Below are 21,861 nucleotides of genomic sequence, written 5' to 3' on the forward strand. Positions count from 1 at the left end.
AAAAACAGCTGGATTTTGTTTGAGCTACTGCAACAGAGGACAGAAGCTTCAGTATAGAACTGAGCTCAACATCCACCCTCATCCCCAGAGGAGAAGAAAATGGGTGTTTCACCTGCAGCCGTCCTGAGTGAGTGGAAAGGGAGGTTTGAGAGATTAAGTGAGGGTCAGTGGGCAAGTGAAGGAGAATCCTCTTCCTTCTCCCCCTTTCTCCCCATACTAGGTCCCCCCCCAAAATTATGAATTATGGCACAAAACAGTGTTAGTCTTGAATCTATGTTATCCCTATTTGGTGTGAGCCATGTGCACTTTTAAATAAAATCATGATGTATATATGTTAAGGTGGAAAGATAAAACATTTAACAGCTTGTTAAATTGATTTATAGCTTGTTAAATTGATTTATAGCTTTTAAATGTTTAGGCTCAGGGTACGTGGGGCTCTATTTGTCCTCTTTCTTCCGGCCTTGTGTGGCAGCAGGCTGCAGAGTTATTGACTGCCCTATAGCACAGGCTCAGTCAGGGGGCTTGAGAAATTTCCAGGCCCAGGGCTAGGACAGACAGATGCCTAATTGAACATGCATAATGGATAGAGGGCTATACCATGTATAATTGAGAGAGGCCTATGGGACATAGAATTGATTAGGGGGGAGATAAAAGGACTCATGAAGAGGGCGGAGAGGGAGGAGCGTGGGTCTGGAGGTTGGTAGGAGTGCTCTGAGTGAGGTGACCTGCCGGAGTAGTCCCTTTGCGCTGGTCAGAGACAGCCCCTCCTGGGCCTGTGTGTGGCAGGGACCTCTAGTGCCCTTGGCTAGAGTTTAGCCTGAGGGGACAGGAGCCTTTCCGAGTTACCGACATCATTCTTTCACATGTTTAGTTAACCCTCAGAACTTTAGAGAAAATAAATGATCTGATGTGGCTATGAGGAAAAGCTGAGAAAATTCATGTGAAATGGCTTTAAAAATAGTAATGAACTATGGCAATGCTAGTTGATAACCAAGGAGGCAGCCGCTCTCCTTAAACTGTTTTTTTTTCTTCTCTCAAAAATGTTAGTTCCCTCTCATTGGGATTGCTTGGTGGTACCACATTTTATGGGACACGGTTTTATTGTAGAGATTCTTTTTAAAAACAGAAATTACCTTTGAAGGCCATTTGGTGGGAGCACTTTTCCCCCGGTTAAGGCATGCTGACTTCCCCAGGGACCGGGTTTAAGCTGGGTGTTGTTTTTGTGGGTGTTCTTGGGAGTGCCAAGGGGTAAGTTATTCAACAGACTCAGCATGGTAGCAGGTCCTTTACCACTAGTCCGTCTGAAAGTCCTGGTCCCCACCAGGGGTTCTGAGCTCCAGGTAAATGACTCCAACTTCATTGGCCCAGTGGGGTTGATAGCATGTGTTGCCCTCTGTTTTTACGGGCCTGTCTTGAAATCACAGAAGAAGAGTATATAATCCCGTGGAAGAGAAGGAGCGCAGGAACACACATCATTGGGCATCGGTGCCCTTCCGCTCACCTGCTGTGTCAAGTTCAGTCTCCGCACTCAGCAGTCCAGCATCATTTGCCAGCGTGAATTTTATTCCAGTTGTATGCCGTGGCACTTTCCTTTACAATGCACTTTAGTGCTTACGGTCTATTTGTCAGCTGTTATTTAAAGGAAGAAATAAATTTGTCAGTAGTCGATAAACACAAATAACCCAGAGAAAAGAAAGTCTGAATCTGAATTTGTTAAAGGTAAGAGCCAGTGAAGGTGACTGGTAAACCAGTTGGATGCAAATTAGTCACATTTTTTTGGACTTATCATAAGTTAGTTGATTTTCATTTCTTTAAAGACTTGAGTTCCGATTCTTATTGTAGTGGGCATTTTCCTGGAGTCAGAGAGAGCTAAGTATTGTTTCCTGAGCTACTTGCCACCTGAAACTCTAGGTTTAAGGGGAGGAATTCACCAGTCAAAATGACTTAAAAAATCCTTCCCCAGAGGATTTCAGTTTGTAAGACTATAGAAAGCCTATTTTAATGAGTGTATATGTGTGTATGTGTTGTGTAACTGGGAAGTTTTTTTAAAGACTGCAAATAATGGGACATGTTTCTGGAAAGTCAGTTCCTGTTAACTTTCCTCTCTATTAAAGAGGCATTCCCCTGCTATCAAAGACATAAAGCCCCGCTCCTACAAATTAAACAAAATTCTGATGGATGTACGAGAACCGCATGCTCATAGAAAAGCTGTGTTGCTTTTTAGTACGTGAATATAAATCAGTGTTTCTTGTTTAGATTCAGCAGGCTTTTTTGCTATCACAGATTACAAATGGGAGGGACTCAACGTTCTTCTTCCATCCTTCCAACGTCAAGGTTTCATTAGCAGCGTGGTTAAAGGTATAATGAGCTTGTAAGCCTTCATCTCCTAGTTATAATGAATGAGGCTCATTATAACTGGCGGCTGTTTCAGGTTAGATTCCTACTACCAGCACAAACCGAGTGGGTCTAGACAGAGCCGCTTGTAGTTTCTCCTGTACTTTACCGACCTAGGCAAGCAGAGACGAAATTCAGGCCCCCTCCCTTACCTGAAGCATCGGAGGCAGGCTTTTTGTCTGTTTCCCAGCTCTGCACTTTGGATCTTTCCCGTGGCACACCTGGGTGCCACGTAACTGTTAGTAACAGACGGCCATTGGGGTTTGAGTCAGTCACTCAGGACGTCTGTATCAGATTGCCCAGGTGTTTCCAGACCCAGCCTCATTTCAATCCCCTCTGGTCTCTAACCTTACAGTTAGAGCCTTACCTCTGAGTTGGGGGATTGGGTTGTAGTTTTGCTCCCCTAGGCAGACGGCCTTGACTCTGACTTGTGCCATCGGTGGAAATGTTATGTTCTAACTCAGGTTTTATGGGTCCAAGTTCTCATCACTGGCTATTTGAGCAACCTAGAAACTTAAAAAAATTTTTTTGTCCTCACCTGAGGACCTGCTCATTGATTTCAGAGAGAGGGGATGGAGGGAGACAGAGAGGGAAACATCAGTGTGAGAGAGAAACATCGGTTGCATCTTGCATGCGCTGTGACTGGGGACCAAACACGCAACCCAGGCCTGTTCCTGGGCCAGGAATTGAACCCATGACTTGTTGGTTTAAGAGATGTTGCTCCAACCAACTAAGCCATACTGGCCAGGACCAGGCCAGAACCTTTTTGAGCAGTAACCACTTCAATGTAACAAATTGCGTACAATTCTCTTCTCTTTCATGTCCTCATGTTTCTCTCTTAACCTTTGCTGACCATCCAACCTCACATGTCATTAAATCCCAGTGGTGAGGATGAGGACTCTTTTGGATGCTAAAGGTCAAATATAGCAAATGCCAAGTAAACAAAAACCATTTTTAGATATTCATCTTTTATTCTTAATGATTGAGAGAAAAAAAGCCTGTTATCAAGACAGCAGTACTTTCTTCAGCAATTTCTTTGCGCTCAGTATACACTCATATGTCTTCTAACACAATATTATTTGACCTTTAATTGTTTCAGTCCTGTCCTGATTAATTGATTTCTCACTGATGTACTGTTGGCACCAAAGAGTATACGTTTATTTGAGAGTGTGCACTGGTATCAAATAATTTTTATGAATTCTAGGATAATATGTTGTATTTCACTGGAAGCATTTATTTGGTGCTTTTCTTCCTAGTGGGCCCTGGAAGATGGATTTTTTTTACCCTTTCCTTACATTTCAAAAACATAAAGCAGGGGCCACACAATCATCCATGTCAGGGACACTTTAGAAATTCTGTCTTATATATTATGATATTATCTTAATCCTTCTTTCTCAGTTATGGAAATAAATTCTTGCTGATTGGGTCTCCACCCATGCAGTGAGGACACAATTGCTTACCACATCCGTCACTTCTGTCTGCACGTTATCACGTTTCAGGGGCTTCCCAATTAATCCCTTGGAAGCTAGAGTCACTCATAATTATAATCCTTTTATGCCTTCTTTATTTCTTGATATGCTTGTTAATTCATGTCCATCCTGCAGTGGTCTGTAACGTAGTGCTATTATCAGCTCTTTGTCTTTAAAAGCTTCTTGTCTACCACTTCGACTAAGATTGATGAACTGCACTTTGTTGAAATCGATCATCTGGATTAAAAAATCTATCCTGTATATTTGTTCTGGCTACTTTTGCATGATTTCACCTTTTCTCAGTTAATCAATCTGCCAAGATGACTGCTTTTCCCTTTTTGGCTTTCTTTCTCTTTTCTTTTTAAAGAACGGTCTATTTCTTGTGTCCTCTCTCAGACAACACCCGCAGGAGGAAAAGCCAATTGTAGGAGGCTGTGGGGTAAATTCTCCCTTTAGATCCTGGCTAGACACCACTCCCATTTCCCTCTTCGTTACATGAGAACGCAGAACCTGTCCTTAGCGAATCTCCCCGGAGCAGTTTCTGGGGTGAAATCTTCATGACCACCTGTGGGGCCCTTTGCAGACACTGAACCATGCTTTTTATTTATAGTCTCAAGCTGCTCTGAGTTCTGATCTGACCAGATGGACTCAAACTTAAACACCACAATTCTTTTGGATGCACTAATAGTTTCTTTTCTTCTTCTAGGTACTGACTTTAACATAGACAGCTTACCCCTGCCTCGGAAAGCCCATCATGACTGGGCCCTTTTTCATGAAGAATCTCCGAAAAACAATTATAAGCTCTTTCATCAGCCCGTCATCACTTTGTTCAACTACACTGCCACATTCAGCCGGCATTCCCACTTGCCCCTAACTACCCAATACTTGGAGGGCATAGAAGTCCTGAAGTCACACCGATACCTGGTCCCTTTGCAGTCCAAAAACAACCTTCGAAAGAGACTCGCTCCGCTGGTGTATGTACAGTCAGACTGTGACCCTCCATCAGACAGGGACAGCTATGTTCGGGAGCTGATGACTTACATTGAGGTCGACTCCTATGGGGAGTGTTTACATAACAAAGATCTCCCTCAGCAGCTGAAAAACCCAGCCTCCATGGAGGCCGATGGCTTTTATAGGATCATTGCACAGTACAAGTTCATCCTTGCTTTTGAGAATGCAGTGTGTGATGACTACATCACGGAGAAGTTCTGGAGACCCCTGAAACTGGGGGTAGTCCCTGTGTACTATGGATCCCCCAGCATCACGGACTGGCTTCCTAGTAACAGAAGTGCTATTCTCGTATCGGAATTCTCCCACCCCAGAGAACTGGCGGGTTACATCAGACGACTGGACCGTGATGACCGACTGTACGAGGTCTACACGGAATGGAAGCTGAAGGGTGAGATCTCTAACCAGCGACTTGTCACAGCTCTCAGGGAACGGACATGGGGAGTGCAAGACGTCAATCAAGACAACTACATCGATGCATTTGAGTGTATGGTGTGCAACAAGGTGTGGGACAATATTAGGCGTCAGGAAAAGGTAAGTGAATCAAGGTGCTAGGGCGGCCATCTTGATGGGGTCTGCCTTTCCACATCCTTTGAGGTTGCCATGAAGTTCACTGTCCTTCCTGAAGGCCTTAAACTCTTTTATTTTCTCTTTCGGAGGACAGTGCAGGTGCTGGGTGGTGAGTGAGTCAGGAAGCTGCAGGAAAGGGAAGAAGGCCAAAATTTTTTTTAAAAAATGCAGTTTTGAATCTCATCCTTTAACCATTAACTTTTGTATCAACGCTGTGGTTTCCACCAAAGCCCTCACACTAGTGCCTCATCTCACGTACACAATCAGTTAACTGCTCTCTTTCTTTGATTCTTGCTCTTTCTCAGCATGCTCTTTAATGTATAGAGAATATTCAAGTAATGAGGGGGAAAATCCTTGAAAAACTTCTTTTTTCTTAAATTATTATACAATTCTTAGTAATGTCTTCAAAGTTCTAGATGCTTTTAACATTTGTTTATTTACTTACTTCATTCACTTGTACCAGAAATGGTTCTACTTTATATATAACTAAATTTTTATGAAGTCATTTATTGAAAGAAAAAGAACGATTAGTTTTGATTTTCATTGAAATTTATTATTATTTTTTATTGATTATGCTATTACAGTTGTCCCAATTTTCCCTCCTTTGCTCCCCTCCACCCAGCACTCTCCTCTTTCTCAGGCAGTCCCCACACCTTTGTTCATGTCCATGAGTCATGTATGTAAGTTCTTTGGCTACTCCATGTCCTATACTGTACTTTTCATCCCTATGGCTTTTCTGTAACTAACCATTTGTACTTCTTAATCCTCTCACCTCTTTGCCCATTCCCCCAAACCCCACTCCCATCTGGTAACCATCAAAACACTCTCTGTATCCATGATTCTGTCTCTGTTTTCTTGTTTGCTTAGTTTGTTTTTTAGATTCAGTTGTTGATAGGTCTGTATTTTTTGCCATTTTATTTTTCATCGTTTTGATCTTTTTTTGCTTAAATAAGTCCCTTTAACATTTCACATAATAATGGTTTGCTGATGATGAACTCCTTTATTTTTCTCTTGTCTGGGAAGCTCTTTATCTGCTCTTCAGTTCTAAATGATACCTTTGCTGGATAGAGCAATCTTGCCTGTAGGTCCCTGCTTTTCATCTTTTGAATAGTTCTTGTCAATACCTTCTAGCCTGCAAAGTTTCTTTTGAGAAATCAGCTGACAGTCTCATGGAAACTCCCGTATAGGTAACTAACTGCTTTTCTCTTGCTGCTTTTAAGATTCTCTCCTTATCTTTAACCTTTGGCATTTTAATTATTATGTGTCTTGGTGTGGGTCTCTTTGCATCCATCTTGCTTGGGATTCTCTATGCTTCCTGGACGTGCATGTCTATTTCTTTCACCAAATTAGGGAGGTTTTCTCTCATTATTTTTTCAAATAGATTCCCAATTTCTTGCTCTTTCTCTTTTTCTTCTGGCACCTCTATGATGCTAATGTTGAAATGCTTGAAGTTGTCTAAGAGATTGCTTACAATGTCTTCATTTTCTTTTGGATTCTTTTTTCTTGTTGTTCTGATTGGTTGTTTTTTTCTTCTTTGTGTTACAGATCATTGATTTGATTTGTGGCTTCATCCACTCTCCTGTCGATTCTCTGTAAATTATTATTTCAACTAGCGTATCTTTCATTTCTGACTGGGTATATTTTATGCTGTTGAGGTCCTCACTAAGTTCCTTGAGCATCCTTATAATTAGCGTTTTGAACTCTGCATCTGATAGATTGCGTATCTCTATTTTGTTTAGTTTTCTGGATTTTTTGACCTGTTCTTTCATTTGGACCATGTTTCTTTGTCTCCTCATTTTGGCAGCCCCCCTGGTGTTTGTTCTTGTGTATTAGGTAGAGCTGCTATGACTCCCTATATTGGTATCATGGCCTAATGTACTAGGTGTCCTGTAGGGTCCAGTGGCACAGCCTCCCCTATCAGTCAAGCTGGGTACTCAAGATGCATCCTCTGTGTGGGCTGAGTATACCTTTCTCTTGTAGGTGAGCCTTGATTGCTGTTGGTAGGTCAATGAGAGAGATTTACTCAGGCAAGTCACTACAAGGACTGGCTCTGACCACCAACCTCCGCCCTCCATGGAGGGTAAACTCTGTAGGGGCCCACTTCACAGAACAGAACTTACTTCAGCAGGGTTCTAGAGCCTTCTGGTGTTTCCCATGTGGTACAGGCCAATGTCATCTACTGCCCGTGTTCTGTCTGGGGCCACTTGGCATAAGCTATAAATTGATCTGCAGATGGCTGCTACTTGTGCTGAGTTTGGAGGCACCCAAGTAAGGCTAGGCTGTGAACCAACGCCAGCTGCTGCTAGTGCTGGTCCTACAGCCACTTAGTAAGAGGTACAGGGGGATGGGGACTTGCTGAGGCTAGTTGCTCCTTGTTTGAGAGGATTTAGGAAGGTCTGAAGCATGAGCTAAAGTAAATCATTCATATGGAAAAGCCACTGTCTTGGGTAGGCTTGTATTAGGTGGGGCAGAGCCTCAGGGAATCACCAGGACCAGGCAAAGAGTGTGAGACAAGTTGATGGAGTCTCAGATATAGCACCCACCTGCCAGCTCTGTGGGTCTGGGTGGGGGGAGGGTTCAGAAAAGGGACAGTGGCCTCTGCCTATAGTTCTGCCTGGGAGAATGCTGTCCCCCAGTTCTTGCCCTGATATAGACACTTTAGTTCCTCCCCATATGCCACTAGTGCCTTTCAAGTTGCAACCCTGAGCTGATACTCCAAGGGAGTGAGTCTGAATAAATCTGTGTGTGGGCCCTTTAAGAGGAATTGCTTGGAAATCAAGTAATTCTTCCACCAACTCAATCCCTGCTGGTTTTTACAGCTAGAAGTTATGGGGACTTGCCTTCCTGGAACTGTAATCCTGGCCTGGGGGCCTGGTTTGGGGCTGAGATCCCTTGCTCCGGATATCCCTCTTGATTTTCATTCATCATATGTGGATGTGGGACCAGCCCATTCTGCATCTCCCCATCTCCTTATCTCCACATCTCCATGTCTCTAGGTCTGCACTTCTCCGCCCCTCCTACCAGTGTGCCTGGATGTGGTTTCTTTAATTCCATAGTTGTCAGACTTCCATTCAACTCGATTTCTGACGGTTCTGAGTGATGGTGGTTCTGTAGTTTAGTTGTAATTTTGATGTGGTTGTGTGAGGAGGTGAGCCATGTTTACCTGTGCCTCCATCTTGACTGGAAGTCAAAACTCTTTCTGAAAATGGGCAGCTCCCGCAAAGCACTTGGCTCTCACCCACTAGTTAGTCCCTTGTCTGACTACTGTATACGCATAATGTTTTATATAAATTTTCCAAAGGCAAACCATTTTGTTAAAGATTTAAATGTTTATTTTGACTGGCATATTAATTTCAGATCAAACATAAATCAAAACAGTGTGTGGAATTATTTTTACGTATTGTAGTATATACTATATAAGACTTTTATATACTAAATATGTATATGCTTAGGAAAATGTAAAATTAGGAAACATTATTTTCCTAATATTAATTATTATAAAATTTAAATTATTTTATCTGATTTTCTAAAACAAATTTATACTTGTAAAATCATTTATTTTAAGCCGAGTGGCTTGTTCAGCAACTGGAACGCTTCATATTACATCATTCTTTTCAGCAAATGCATCCTGATTTCCAATGATTTCCTTTATGGCCTTATTTATGGGGCCACATAACAGCAAAAACCAAAATACACGTACTACTGCAAAAACACATGAGGAAGTAGACCATATAATTGCCCGTGCTGTACGAATTATTTATTTTCAAAATATGTCAAGGCAGCAACAACTTCTGAGGGTGATGACTTGCCTGCTGTATAGTTCCAGTCCTGCCCAGGTTTGGAAATTATATTCACAGGAAACCGAAAGAACCACACAAATCCTGGCCGCTGGGTAAATAGCTTTTTTAACAACAGTGGTAAATAGCCTTTTAAGAGATACAGAGTATATACATTCTTGTGTTTCGAACAGAAACAGCTGAGTTCCAGAGCGCCTGAGGCGGGTGTGATTGAACGTCCTTCTCTCCCGAGTCTTTGAAGAAACACTCAGCATAGACCCTCCTCCACACTCTTCCCTGCGTGATGGTCAGGGAAGTCGATTACAAGGCTTTGCTCGCATCCCAATGAACTCGTGCACAGCTCTCTAATGCTAATGTGCTCATCATTGACAAAGAAGACGGAACTCAACCATGAAAGTAAATGAAAGGGTATTAGGCCAGTTGCTTTCATTCGCATTTGTTTTACAAGACTTGTTACAACTTTTATAAGACATGCCTTAAAGGAAGCTATTTAAGTATATATTTCTTTACTTTTTTCTCTCTCAGCCAAAGAAAAGCTGAAAGAAATCATTTGATTTCCTTTGTGATTCTTTTTTCTCTTCCAGTTGATAATAGTTTAAATCTTTCTACTTGGATGTAGAGAACCTTAGAAGAATATTAGATGCATTTCGCCTTTGTCTATTTTCCACTCCCCTACCCTACCCCTTACACACATACAAACCCAGGATGTCACCCGTGCTGTGTAAACAATAGTTGCACAGACGTGGTGGCTTGAAATGACAAGTACTGCTTGTATCAGAGTTTCTGTGGGTCAGGGTGCTGGTCGTGGCTTCGCTGGGTGCCCTGGAAGGCTGCAAAAGGCCAGACAGGCTTGGTTTCCACCTGGGGGCTCAGCTGGAGACAGATCTGCTTCTGAACACACACGCCTGTTGGCAGATTCAGTTTCTGGACGTTGTATGATTGGAGGAGGCTTCAGTTTCCAGCAAGTTGTAGGCCCGAGGCTGTCCTCAGCTTAGAGGGGCCACCCACAGTTTGTTGTCTTGTGGGCTGGCCCAGCATGGCTGCTTATAACAAAGCCAGCCAGGGACCGAGATTCCAGCGAGACCAGTGCTACAATCTTAAATATGTGATGACATACCTGTAATTACAGACACCCTCTCACCTGTGCCATATTCTGTTGGTTAGAAGCAAGTAACAAGTGACACCTACGTTCAAGGGGAGGGGAACACAGGGTGTGGTGACCAGAAGGCAGTGACAGGCTTATTCTTGGTGTTGTTTGCTTTATTTATGCAGGAGAAAGTCTTCCATGAGTCAATTTTAGTTAGATAAGGAACTTTCATTGATCCTGTCTTCTCAGAAGGTAAGATAGGAGACAGCGTGCAATCAAGAGAAATGTAAGTATATGGAATTAGGGTAAACTTTAAAAAATAGCTTTATTGCGGTGCTATTGATGTGCAACCAACTGCATTTATTTAAATGCAGTTTTTATCAGCTATGACATATGCATATACCTGTGACATCACCACAGTTGCAACGATGAAGACACATTTCTGTCATCTTTCAAAAGTTTCCCCACGGCTCTCTCCACCCCTTTCCTCAGGCACCCACCTGCTTTTGGTCACTTTTGACAAAAGCTTAGGCAGTTTTCTAGAAGTTTACATGAACGGAATCATGTAACGTGTGCTCTTTCGTATCTGGCTTCTCTCACTCTGCATGGCGATGTTGACATTCATTCCCAATGCTGACACACACTTTTGTAATCCATTTCTCTTTATTCCGAAGTTTGGAAACCCCCAAATTTGCTTAGCCATTCACCTGTTGATGGATGTCTGGGTTATGTCCAGTTTTTGGCTACTACAAATAAAGCTGCTATGAACATTTATGTGTAAGTCTCTGTAAGGATATAGTCTTTCATTTTTTCCCTGTAAGTACCTGGAAGTGGAATGGATAGATCCTGTGATAGATGTATGTTTAACATTTTGAGAAACTACTGAACCGTTTTCCAAAGTAGTTCCATCTTACTTTCCCACCAGCATTGTCTGATAGTTGCATTCAATAACAATGGGTGTGGCCAGTTTTTAAGTTTTTGCTGTTCTGATGGGTGTATAGTGGTATCTCATGGTGGTTTAATGAACATTTCTGTGGTAATTAATGATGTTGAGTATCTTTTAATGGTTTATTTGCTATCAATATCTTCTTTGGTGAAGTGTCTCTTTAAATCTTTTGCTCATTTTTTGAGAACTGAGTTGTTCTCATAATCTTGAGTTGTAAGAATTCTTTATGTATTTTGAATACAAGTTATTTGTCAATTTTGTAATTAACAGAAGTTTTCTTTCAGCCTATGGATTTTCTTTTTTTAATTTTATTTTAACATTACAGTTTACATTCAATATTATCTTTTTTATTAACACTGTCTTTTGAAGTGTCAGGTTTTTATTTTGATGAGTCCAGTTTGTCATTGTTTTCTTTTATAGTGTATGCTTTTTTATGATCTGTTTCAAATCTTTGTTTAACTCCAGGTCACTAAGATTTGCTTCTGTTTTCTTCCTGAGATTTTATAGTTTTAACTTTTCATTTAATTCTATAGTCTACTTGGAGTTAATTTTTATTATAATGTTTTATGATGTAAGAGTTGAGCTTTATTTACTTGAATACCCAATTATATCCACACCATTTGTTGGAAAGATCCTTCTTTTCTGATTGAATTACCTTGGCTTCTTCCTCAAATATCAATTGTCCAGTATATATATGGATCATTTCCGAATTGGTCAATACATCTGCATTTGAGTACTGTAGCTTCATAGTAAGTCTTGAAATGAGGTAGTGTCAATCTTCCAATTCTGCTCTTTTTCAAAGGACAGGATGATTGCTAGACTAGTGTGATTACATTGTAAGGCATAATGAATGTTGAATTGCTATACTGTACACCTGGAACTAATATAACATTATATATAGCTATAGTTAAATAATAAAAAAAAACATAAGTGTAGTCTTTCACTTTCTGCTTTTTCCCCTCCCTGGAAGCACTCACATCCATAGTTAGCTAATTATTTTGGTACTTACTCAATGTTTCTAAATAACATGTTCATGCACTATTTTTTAATATTCAATGTATATGTAATTATGAGTGTTATTCAGAGATGCACCTTATTTTATATTATCATTTGTTTCCTTTGCCTGTATAGCATTTTGTTTCCCTCTAGTTAATAATTGTCTTCTTGTTTGATTACTTCTCTGTGGACTTATTACTAATTTAATTCATGGTGATTGTTTACATCTGCTTTGAAGATGTTGAAATGTACCAGTCATCCACTCCAGTTGCTGAAGCAGTCTCGTGCGGTGTTCTGACCTGCTCGCAGGTGTACTGGCCGCCTTCTGCATGCAGTGTAGGGCATCGGCCTGAGGTCTCCCTCCCCCGACCCTTTGGGAATTGCCTTTCTTGTCTTTTCCTCCTGTTTTGACACCTTTGTTTCTTGCATGCTTTTATCTCTTTTTCTTGGTTTTCTCTCTTGTTTTGGTTGACCATACCTCCATACAGCTTCCTGAGGAGGGGTACAACGGGGGTATCTGAAATGCCTTCATTCTACTCTCACATTTAAGCAATAGGTTAGCTGAGTGTAAACTACTAAAATGGGCATCAGTTTTTCTAAGGAATTTTGAAGGCGTTTTTTATTATCTTTTAAAAAACTTTAAATTTTGAAATGATTTTAGATTGGCAAAGTGTTACACGTATTGCACGGAGTTTCTGTATTTCCTTCACCCAGCTTCCCCTAATTACACATTTTCATAATCACAGCACATTTGTCAACACTAAGAAACTAACATTGGTGCACTACTATTGACCGAACTAAGACTTCAGTGGTATTTCACCAGCTTTCCCACGGATATCCTCCAGCATCAATTCCAGGATACCAGGTTGTACTTAGTCATCACGTCTCCTTGGTCTCTTCCAATCTGCTCATTCTTTACTTATTGTTCATAATGTTGACACTTTTGAAGAGTACTGGCCTCTACCTAGGGTTTGTCTGATGTTCTCTCATGTTAAGGCTTGGGTTTTGGATTCGGGGAAATAATACCACAGAGGAGAAAGGGTTCTTCTCTTCCCATCGTATCAGGAGATGCATGATGCAGTTACCGATGATGCTAACTAACTTCGATCTCTTGGTTAAGGTGGTATCTGATAGGTTTTGCCACTGTCAGGTTCCTAATTTCCCTTCCACTAAGTGAGTCACTGAGTCCAGCTCACGCTCAAAGAGGGGAGGAGGGAACTAAGCTTCACCTCCTTGAAGGAGGAATATTAAATAATTTGGGAACATGTATTAAAACTACCACAACAATTAATAAATATTTGTGGGGAGATACTTTGAGGTTGAGAAAATATTCTTTTTCTCCTTAAAGTTTACTAATGTTAACCTTCTTCACTGAATCTCACCCTTGATTTTTCTCTTCCAGTCTTACTGTCAAGAAATCCAGAACTATCCTAAGAATTGGACTTTTCCTCTCAGGGAGTCTGTGGAATCTCTTCCTTCTTGCTTCTGTTCTGAACTTTCATAAAAATGCACCATACTTTGGCCAGAGACTACTTGGATCATCCTGAGTTCTCAGTGGGCCTTAAGTTTCTCCGTGAAGCTTAGGTGCTTCAATTTGAGGAAAATTCATAACTTTAAAAGTTATTTTCTTTCCCTTCTCTTTTTTGGAACTCTTAATATTTGTCTACTGGTCCTCTGAGACTGGTCCTCTAATGTTAAATAACCAACCAGGTCGTCCAATATGCAAATGCCTTTTCTATTTCTTTATCTTTTTCTTCTAATTGATGGAATGTATCTCAACTTTGTCTTCCAACCCTTCTATGAATTCTTTCACTCTGCTATCATATATCTAATTTCTAAGGCTTAATTTTTGTGGTTTTCTTAATATTTCCTTTGCTGGTACTGATTCATTTTTTCACTGATCTTCTTTTATGTCTCTCTCTCTCTTTTGAAGTTTTCTAAAATTTTCTTGGTGCCTTATCTCTGTTTTTCATTTTGGTAACTTTCCTTGGATGATTTGTCATCTTGGCAACCTACCCATATTAGTGTCCTCTGATTGGCAGTTCTGAGTGCTAGGGAGGGCACAGTGGCTGTGAGCTTTGTTGTAGGGTGAGTTGGCTAGGTGGCTTCCCTATAGAATATCTGGGTTATGTCCTTCTGGACCTGCCTCGTTCCCCAGGGAAGGACTGCTCACTTTTCCTGCCTGGGTTGTGTGAGGCCTGGCTACCAGCATTGCTCAGACCCTCTGAGCAATGATACTCAGATGCTCACTGAATCCTTCTGTTTATAGCATCACACCGCTGCCCTCAACTCTGCCTGCTGTTCTCCAGGTCAGAGATCTTATGTTTTATTTCTCTGGGGAATAAGGCTGTAGTCTTGTCAGATAAAGAAAAGGGAGACACCTGGTCAGGGGAAGTGAAGGAATCTGAGTACCCGACTGCTTTGTAAGCAGATTTCCTACGAACTCTTCTTACATTACTGCCCCCCGCCCCACTGGCAGGAGTGCCCAGTGCCTCTGGAGCCTTTAGAGCTCTGCAGTATAAAACAGACCAGTTCCAGCTCATCCTACTGCTGCCTTATGTTTCATTTTTAAAATATGTTAAGTGATTTACGATTTTTCCGCCTGCCTTCTATTCTCTGATATTTTGTTACTCTTCTGCCTTCTTCCATTCTCCTAGTTCCTACAGGTTAGTATTTTCTTAGAATAATTCTTTTACTCTCCTTTTAATGGTGTCTCAGGAGGGAATGAAATTTGATGTGTGTGTTCAGTCTGCTGGAGTGTGGCTGTCTTCCTCTCTTGCTTCCTCTCATTTCTTTCCTTTCTCCCTTCCTTCTCCCCTTTCTTAGAAAGTTATCAGAGGACCAAATCCTGAAAGGGTCTTGTAGGCCATTGTAAGGACTTTATCTTGTAATGCAAATAGCTGCTGAGTTTAGCCTGCATTGGATCAAAGGTGGAGTCAGGAAGACCAGCTAGGAGACCATGGAAATAACCAAGAGCTTGGACCAAGCTCTCTGTGCTACAGGTCTTTGTAAAAGCATTTCGAAGGCTGGGCGGTGTTGTGCAAATGTCAAGTGTTGTTGTTTAGTGCCAACATCTTGGTGTAGGAGACAGTTGAGCGCAGTGGAAATACATTAAAAACAAGGGATCAGATGTACATGTGGCAACATGAATACGTGTAAAAACAGTACTTGGTGAGAAAGTAGCAAACAATGAGACATATGATAACATACAAGTAAATTAAAAATAAATGCCCAGAAAATGAAACCACATTAAAAGAAACATTTAAATACAAAGAACTGTATTAAACACATTAAAATGTTTGGGGAGGATGGTAGTGGGAGTGAGATGTGAGGGAAAAGGAAATAAATCACTAAACAAATAACGGGGGGTGGGCAGCTTTAGAATCTGGAGAGAACTGGCTAACTGGCTTCAATCGTAGGCATAAAGTTATGTAAGTTTTTGGAGCCTTAGTCTCACCTCTGTAAAATGGGGTAGTAGCGACTAGTTCATTTGTTTGCCATGAGAATTATGTGAGACAGTCTGTGTCACTGCTTCGGAGAGTGTCTAGTGCACAGAATATTCTCAATAATGTTAGATATTTTCTAACTCCTTCAACTATTTGATTATATAACTACGGAGACTCCATGGAGTGAAATAAGTGCTTTAGGGAATGTACATGCTGGGTTCTGTTATTGCAAGGCAGGATCGTAGGGTCTGGCTTCCTCAGCACGTGCTTTCAATTCTTCCTTCCCTCTTCTCTCAATACAGGGCTTACCACCCAAAAGATGGAAGGCGGAAGTCACCCACCTGAGCTGCCCGGAGCCTGCGGTGTTTGCATTCTCACCCATGGCTCCACGTTGGAGCTCCTTGCGAGAGATGTGGATCCCCAGCTTCGAACAGTCCAAGAAAGAAGCCCAGGCACTGAGGTGGCTGGTGGACAGGAATCAGAACTTTTCAGCTCAAGACTTCTGGGGCCTAGTGTTCAAGGACTGATTTCGAAAAGTTCCAGAATGATATAGACTGCAGAGTTCTTGAAGTTTGTTTGCTAGGTTGCCTTAATATTTTAGTGTAATAGCTACTCTGTTGACTGTCCTTTAGGATGAGAGTCGCTGCAGTACTCAGTATGAGCCCTGTGAAATAATAGATGTGAAGGACCTGCAGGGGTCACCTCTATATTTTTTTGTATGGGAAAGGTAAATACAGAAGTCCTCCCTTATCTGTAGTTTTGCTTTTCATGGTTTAAGTTACCCACGGTCAGCACAGTCCAAAAGATTAACTGGAAAACCCAGAAATAAACAGTTTGTAAGTTTTAAGTTGCGCACTGTGTTGAGTAGCAGGATGAAATCTCGCGAGTCCCGCGTCCTGCCGAGAATGTGAATCGCCCCTTTTCTCGGCATCTGCGCAGTAGGTGCTCTCTGCTTGGTTGCTCAGTACTCAGTAACTGAAGCTGCTCAGTTATCAAATGGACGGTTGGGGTGCACTGTGCTTGCATTCGAGTCACCCTTATTTTAGTTACTAATGTCTGCAGAGGCCCAAAGAGAAGCCGTAAAGTGCTACCTTGCAGTGAAAAGCTGGAAGTGGTCAATTTACGCTTTTTTGTTATCTCATCCAAAGAAGGGCAAGTAAGTACAGCACAATAAGATATTTCGAGAGAGAGAGAGACCACATTCACATAGCTTTTATTACAGTATATTGTTCCAATCATCCTGTTTTATTATTAGCTACTATTAATCTCTTACAGTGCCTAACTTATAAATTAAACTTTATCATATGTATGTATAGGAAAAACAGTATATGTAAGGGTTGGTACTATCTGGGGTTTCAGGAATCCCTTGGGGGCTTTGGAACCTATCCCCTGTGGACAAGGGTGACGACTGTCTTTCTCATGGTCACCAGTTACCTTCCGTTTACGTGGCCGGACCCACGTCCCTGCTGCCTCTTGCGGAAGTTTACCTAATGCGGAAGGAGTGCCTTCCTCGCTGAAGGGAGGCAGAAGGTGTAGCGTCGGATTCTAAATACTCACCTCACTGTGTGCACTTTATTGGTATTTGGCAAATCCAGTGTCCTGATTAGCATCACTGTTAAATGCATGAGAACTTGGCAATTCGAGGTTCCATCTGTTGGTTTATGGGGATGTGAGTGGTACAAGCTGTGTGAAGTTTATCCACCTACTCTTCAAGTCGAGGGGGCATAGGTACGTCTCTACCTTTTCCATACTCTCAGTCACCTCCGCAACCTCGCTTATTTTCGTTTTGCCCTGCGCCTTCTCTGCAAGCCACCCAGCTCCTCCAGAGTAGAATGCCTTGAGAAGACATTTCTCCCTCTTCTGTGTTTTGGTCAGTGAGATGTTCCCCACTGTCCCTTCTACTGCTGAGCAGAATAATAATAATATGATTTTGGCCGATCAGCTTGTGCATTTCGATCACCGTGAGAGTGGAAGTGAACGCCCCCAGGAGCTCCAGTTGTGCTGAAGCTGATTTGTCTTTTCTTAGGATGATATGCAGCCCCTAGTGGTGGGCAGCCTCATGGTTTGTGAACATTCCCTGTTGTTCCTGACCGGTCACAGACAAAGTTCAGCTGCTTTGTCTAGTAGAGCTTCTGCTGGAGCTCACAGTTTCCTAGGCGATGCTGAAGCCTGTTCCGCCCCATGAGCCATGGCTTCAGTATTTGTTGTGGAAAGATGTAAGTGCAGAGGACAGGAAGAGCCACTGATATGGTGTCCATGACGTGGCATAAGGGGGAAATTTAGGGGAGCTCTTGCACACCCTTTTATTACAGGCTAGTGGCTTTCTGTGCCTGCCACGGGCAACCTTTTTCTTAGGGAGTCCTCGCTCTGGCTGAGCCAGGGAAATACGCACTGAAACCAGTACACACGTTTAGAAGCGAGAAGGGTCACGTTGTTGCTGCCCTGTGTCTGGGCTCTTTCTCAGTGTCAGCCCTGCTATTAAGTAAGAAAGACTGTCCAAGCCTCTCAACCTTTAGTACCTAACAAGAAGCGACTGGACCAGTCTTTGAAGTTCTCTGTGTAGCATTCTTTGTTTATCAAAATTTAGAAATTTAATTTTGTAGGTGTTTTTATGGAGGAAGTAACGATTCCTTTCAGAGCCACTGAGTTTTCCAAGGGAAGCACATTCTTCTCTGGAAGAAGAAGCACACTTACCAAGGAGTATTGGGGATGGGAAGGAAATGTATCTCTCTGCCATTTTAAATGATAATTTAAAGGAGCAAGGATTGGCAAGGGGGTTTGTTTATTAAAGACCAGATTATTAGATATATTCAGTGAGGTGTTTTTGTTGTTGTACTCTTAAAAGAGAGCCAAAGATATGACTCATGCCTCTGGTGAGCCCGGTACTGGAGGCTGCCTTGTATGATGGCGCTGAGCTGTTGCAATAACTGTTTGAGGTAGATAGGTTTTTTCCCTTGCTTTATGGCACAAAACAGAACTCCATTTCACCACAGTGCAGTGGAATGGTAAACTTTATTTATTATTTTTTTAATTGAGAGAAGGTTTGCTAGTAGCTGCTGCTTCTGGTGGCTGAGATCGCCAAGTCTCCTGGGTGGAGATGACCTGCTCTGGAAGCATGGTCTCCATCAGTCCCCTTATAGGTGGCACAGCAAGGCAGGCGGATTTTTCTTGTTCCATGGGGGGAGGAATTTTTTTGTGTTTGGAAAGGGTAGCATCTTCATCAAACACCTTCTTTGTAGAAAAGTCCAAACCTACTATGGGAAGAAGTATTAATTTGATAGAATAGGAGTGCTTGTCTCTCTCGGTAGCAAAATTATTGAGATTTAGAGACCTTTCCTCCTCGCTGTATAGAATCTGTTTTCCTATACATCTTTTTCTATTTAATTTTTATTGTATTTTTTCATTACCATTTGGTCCCCTTTTACTCCCCTCCTCCTCAGCAATCGCCACAATGTTGAGGAGTCCTCTTTTATTTTTGCTCAATCTCTCCATTAACCACCCCACCACCACAGCTGTCATCCGCTCTTCATCTGTGAGTCTGTCCCCATTTGCCTTGTTCAGTTTGTTCATTAGATTCCACATGTGAGTAAAATTGTGTGGTGTTTATCTTTCTCTGACTGGTTTATGTCATTTAGCTTAATGTTCTCCAGGTCCATCCACATTGTCACAAAGGGTAAATTTCTCTTCTTTTTTATGGCTGAGTAGTATTCTATTGCATAAATATCCCATAGTTGTTTTATCCACTCATCTACTGATGGACACTTGGGCTGCTTCCAAATCTTGGTGATTATAAATAATGCTGTAATGAATATAGGAGCGCTTATATTCATTCCAATTAGTGTCTTGGGTTGCTTCAGATGTATTCCCAGAAGTGGGATGCTTGGGTCAAAAGGCAGATCCATTTTTAATTTTTCGAGGCATCTCTATACTGCTTTCCACCCTGGCTGCCCCAGTCTGCATTCCTGCCAATAGGGCAAAAGGGTTCCCCTTTCTCCACATCCTCGCCAGCACTTGTTGTTTGTTAATTTATTGATGACAGCCACTCTGACAGATGACAGATAATATGATGACAGTGAGATGATACCTCATTGTGTTTTAAATTTGCATTTCTCTGATGATCAGTAACATTGAGCATCTTTTTTATATGTTTATTGGCCATCCGTGTGTCCTTTTTGGAGAAGTGTCTATTCAGGTAATTTGCCCATTTGTTAATTGGGTTGTTTGGTTTTTTTGGTGTTGAGTTTTTAAGGTCTTTATAAATTTTGAAAACTAGCCCCTTATCAGATGTATCAGCAAATATGTTCTCCTATTCTATAGGTTTTCTGTTTATTTTTTAAAAGCTTTAGAATTGCAAAAAAAGTTGTAAGACTAATATAATTAACATGTAACTGTTCTTCAATTAGAGTCAACAATATGTGACATTTTGCCACATTTGCTTTTTCTCTTTTTCTTTTAATTGTTTTTTCTCCCCTTTATCTTCCATGAAGGGTTGTCTTCTCAATACCCACAATCCCATGGTCACACCCATGAAGTCAAATGATGATGTAATAACAGATAGTCCATGTTCATGGTTTCCCGGTTTCACCAGTGATGAGTTATTATAGCTTTCTCTTTTCCAATCCAAGATCCAACTGAGGATCACATTGCATTTATTTCTTATATATCTTTAATCTCTTCTAATTTTAGAAGAGTTCTCTTGTTTCACCTTGTTTTGTTTTTGGTCTTTCGTGGCACTGATGTGTTTGAAGAGTCAAGGCCTTTTGTCTTATGCCATATTGCATAATCTGGCTTTATCTGATTGCTTTCTCATATTAAATTCATGGATCCCTTTTGAGGTTTAATGTTATTAGAACATCTCTGGTGGGTTACAGAGACCCTAACTGAGGCACTTAGCAGAGAAGACACCAGAAGTCATTAATAGCAGGACTCACTATTCAAGGAAGGAAAATCTGAGTGGTGATTCAGGCTTCATACCAGATTCAGAGGGTGGTTCATTTTAGGTAGTGGGGAGTGTGTGTGTGTGTGTGTGTGTGTGTGTGTGTGTGTGATATGAATGTCTGAGACTGCGAGAATGAGGAAGAGGAAGCAGAGGAAGGGGAAGAAAACTAAAGAGGAGTAATAAAGGGAAATATCCATGGTTTGAGAGCAGTAATGGTAGTAGAGAATAGGGCCTTCCAGTGCCCCAATTAATTTTTTCATTTTTCTCTCTAAGGCATTTATCGCAAGGAACAACTTGAATGAATAGGCCCCTAAAGTTCTTAGATTTATCTGAATAACTAGAAAGGGAGATTAAAATCTTTTTGAGATAGGAAACATGGAAGCTCACATTTAAAAACTGTAATATTATTGCATAAGATAGTGAAGCAGCACATATCAGTTGCTTGCATAGCTTGTCCAGTGCTATGTAAGTAATAAAGGACAGATCCAAATTTCAAACGCAGCATTGTTTTGTTTGTTCATGTCCTTTCTCCCATGACAAGAGATGGAGGTTGCTGTGATTCTTCACAGTACCCCTAAAGAAAAACATCCCTTTTCTACACTGATATGGAAGTCCCCCTCAGTTCTATACTTACAGCTTTTAAATGAAACATTAATTTTTTTATCAGTGAAAGGGAGCTGGGAAGTTAATTTCTTTATCAGAGACTTTCTGTGATATTGGAATTATAAATAATTTGGTTTGACTGTACTAAACACAAGAAAGCCCATATGCTGGCCTGAAAAGATCCTCTCATCCTTGGAAAAGCCAAGATTTGGTGCTGTCTGCTTGATTTGTCTGTAAGGTGCTCACGTAATTCTGTATAAACAAGTGCTTCACTTCCCCAGTGTGTGAGCCGGCACAGCCAAGCTCACGAAGCACTATGAAGTAATGATGATCTGTTAGTGTGAACAACAAAAACTCAGAAAAAATAATGTTGGGATCTTGGAAATGACACTATAGTAAACCACAATTACAGCTGTGGAAAACCAGCTTTCAAGTTCAAAGAAAATAGCATGTGATGTCATTTCCTACGCCATAGTCATTAGGCTCATCCCCCTTGTACAAGTCCCAGGCCTCAGAAACCCAGATGCAATTAATCAAGTCTGTGATTCTTTCTACTTTGATGCTTATCTGAACTTTCCCTCGGTTTTGCAATTGTAGGGGACAACG

General features: G+C 41.4%; 1 protein-coding gene across 4 annotated transcripts in view; it reads left to right on the top strand.

The window, feature by feature from the left end:
* The window catches only part of FUT10 (fucosyltransferase 10), a 60,194-nt gene extending 43,634 nt beyond the window's left edge, over positions 1-16,560 (top strand). For all 4 annotated transcript variants that reach the window (XM_037128879.2, XM_053660013.1, XM_037128878.2 and 1 more), the window contains 2 exons: positions 4,570-5,405; positions 16,016-16,560. In XM_037128879.2, the coding sequence (XP_036984774.2) occupies positions 4,570-5,405; positions 16,016-16,240 (1,061 nt within the window). In that variant the 3' untranslated portion in view covers positions 16,241-16,560. The remainder of the gene's footprint in view (positions 1-4,569; positions 5,406-16,015) is intronic.
* Positions 16,561-21,861: the final 5,301 nt, after the last annotated feature.

This window comes from Artibeus jamaicensis, unplaced genomic scaffold (assembly GCF_021234435.1).
Source record: "Artibeus jamaicensis isolate MK-2021 breed Jamaican fruit bat unplaced genomic scaffold, CSHL_Jam_final scaffold_833, whole genome shotgun sequence".
Classification (NCBI taxonomy): Eukaryota; Metazoa; Chordata; class Mammalia; order Chiroptera; family Phyllostomidae; genus Artibeus; species Artibeus jamaicensis.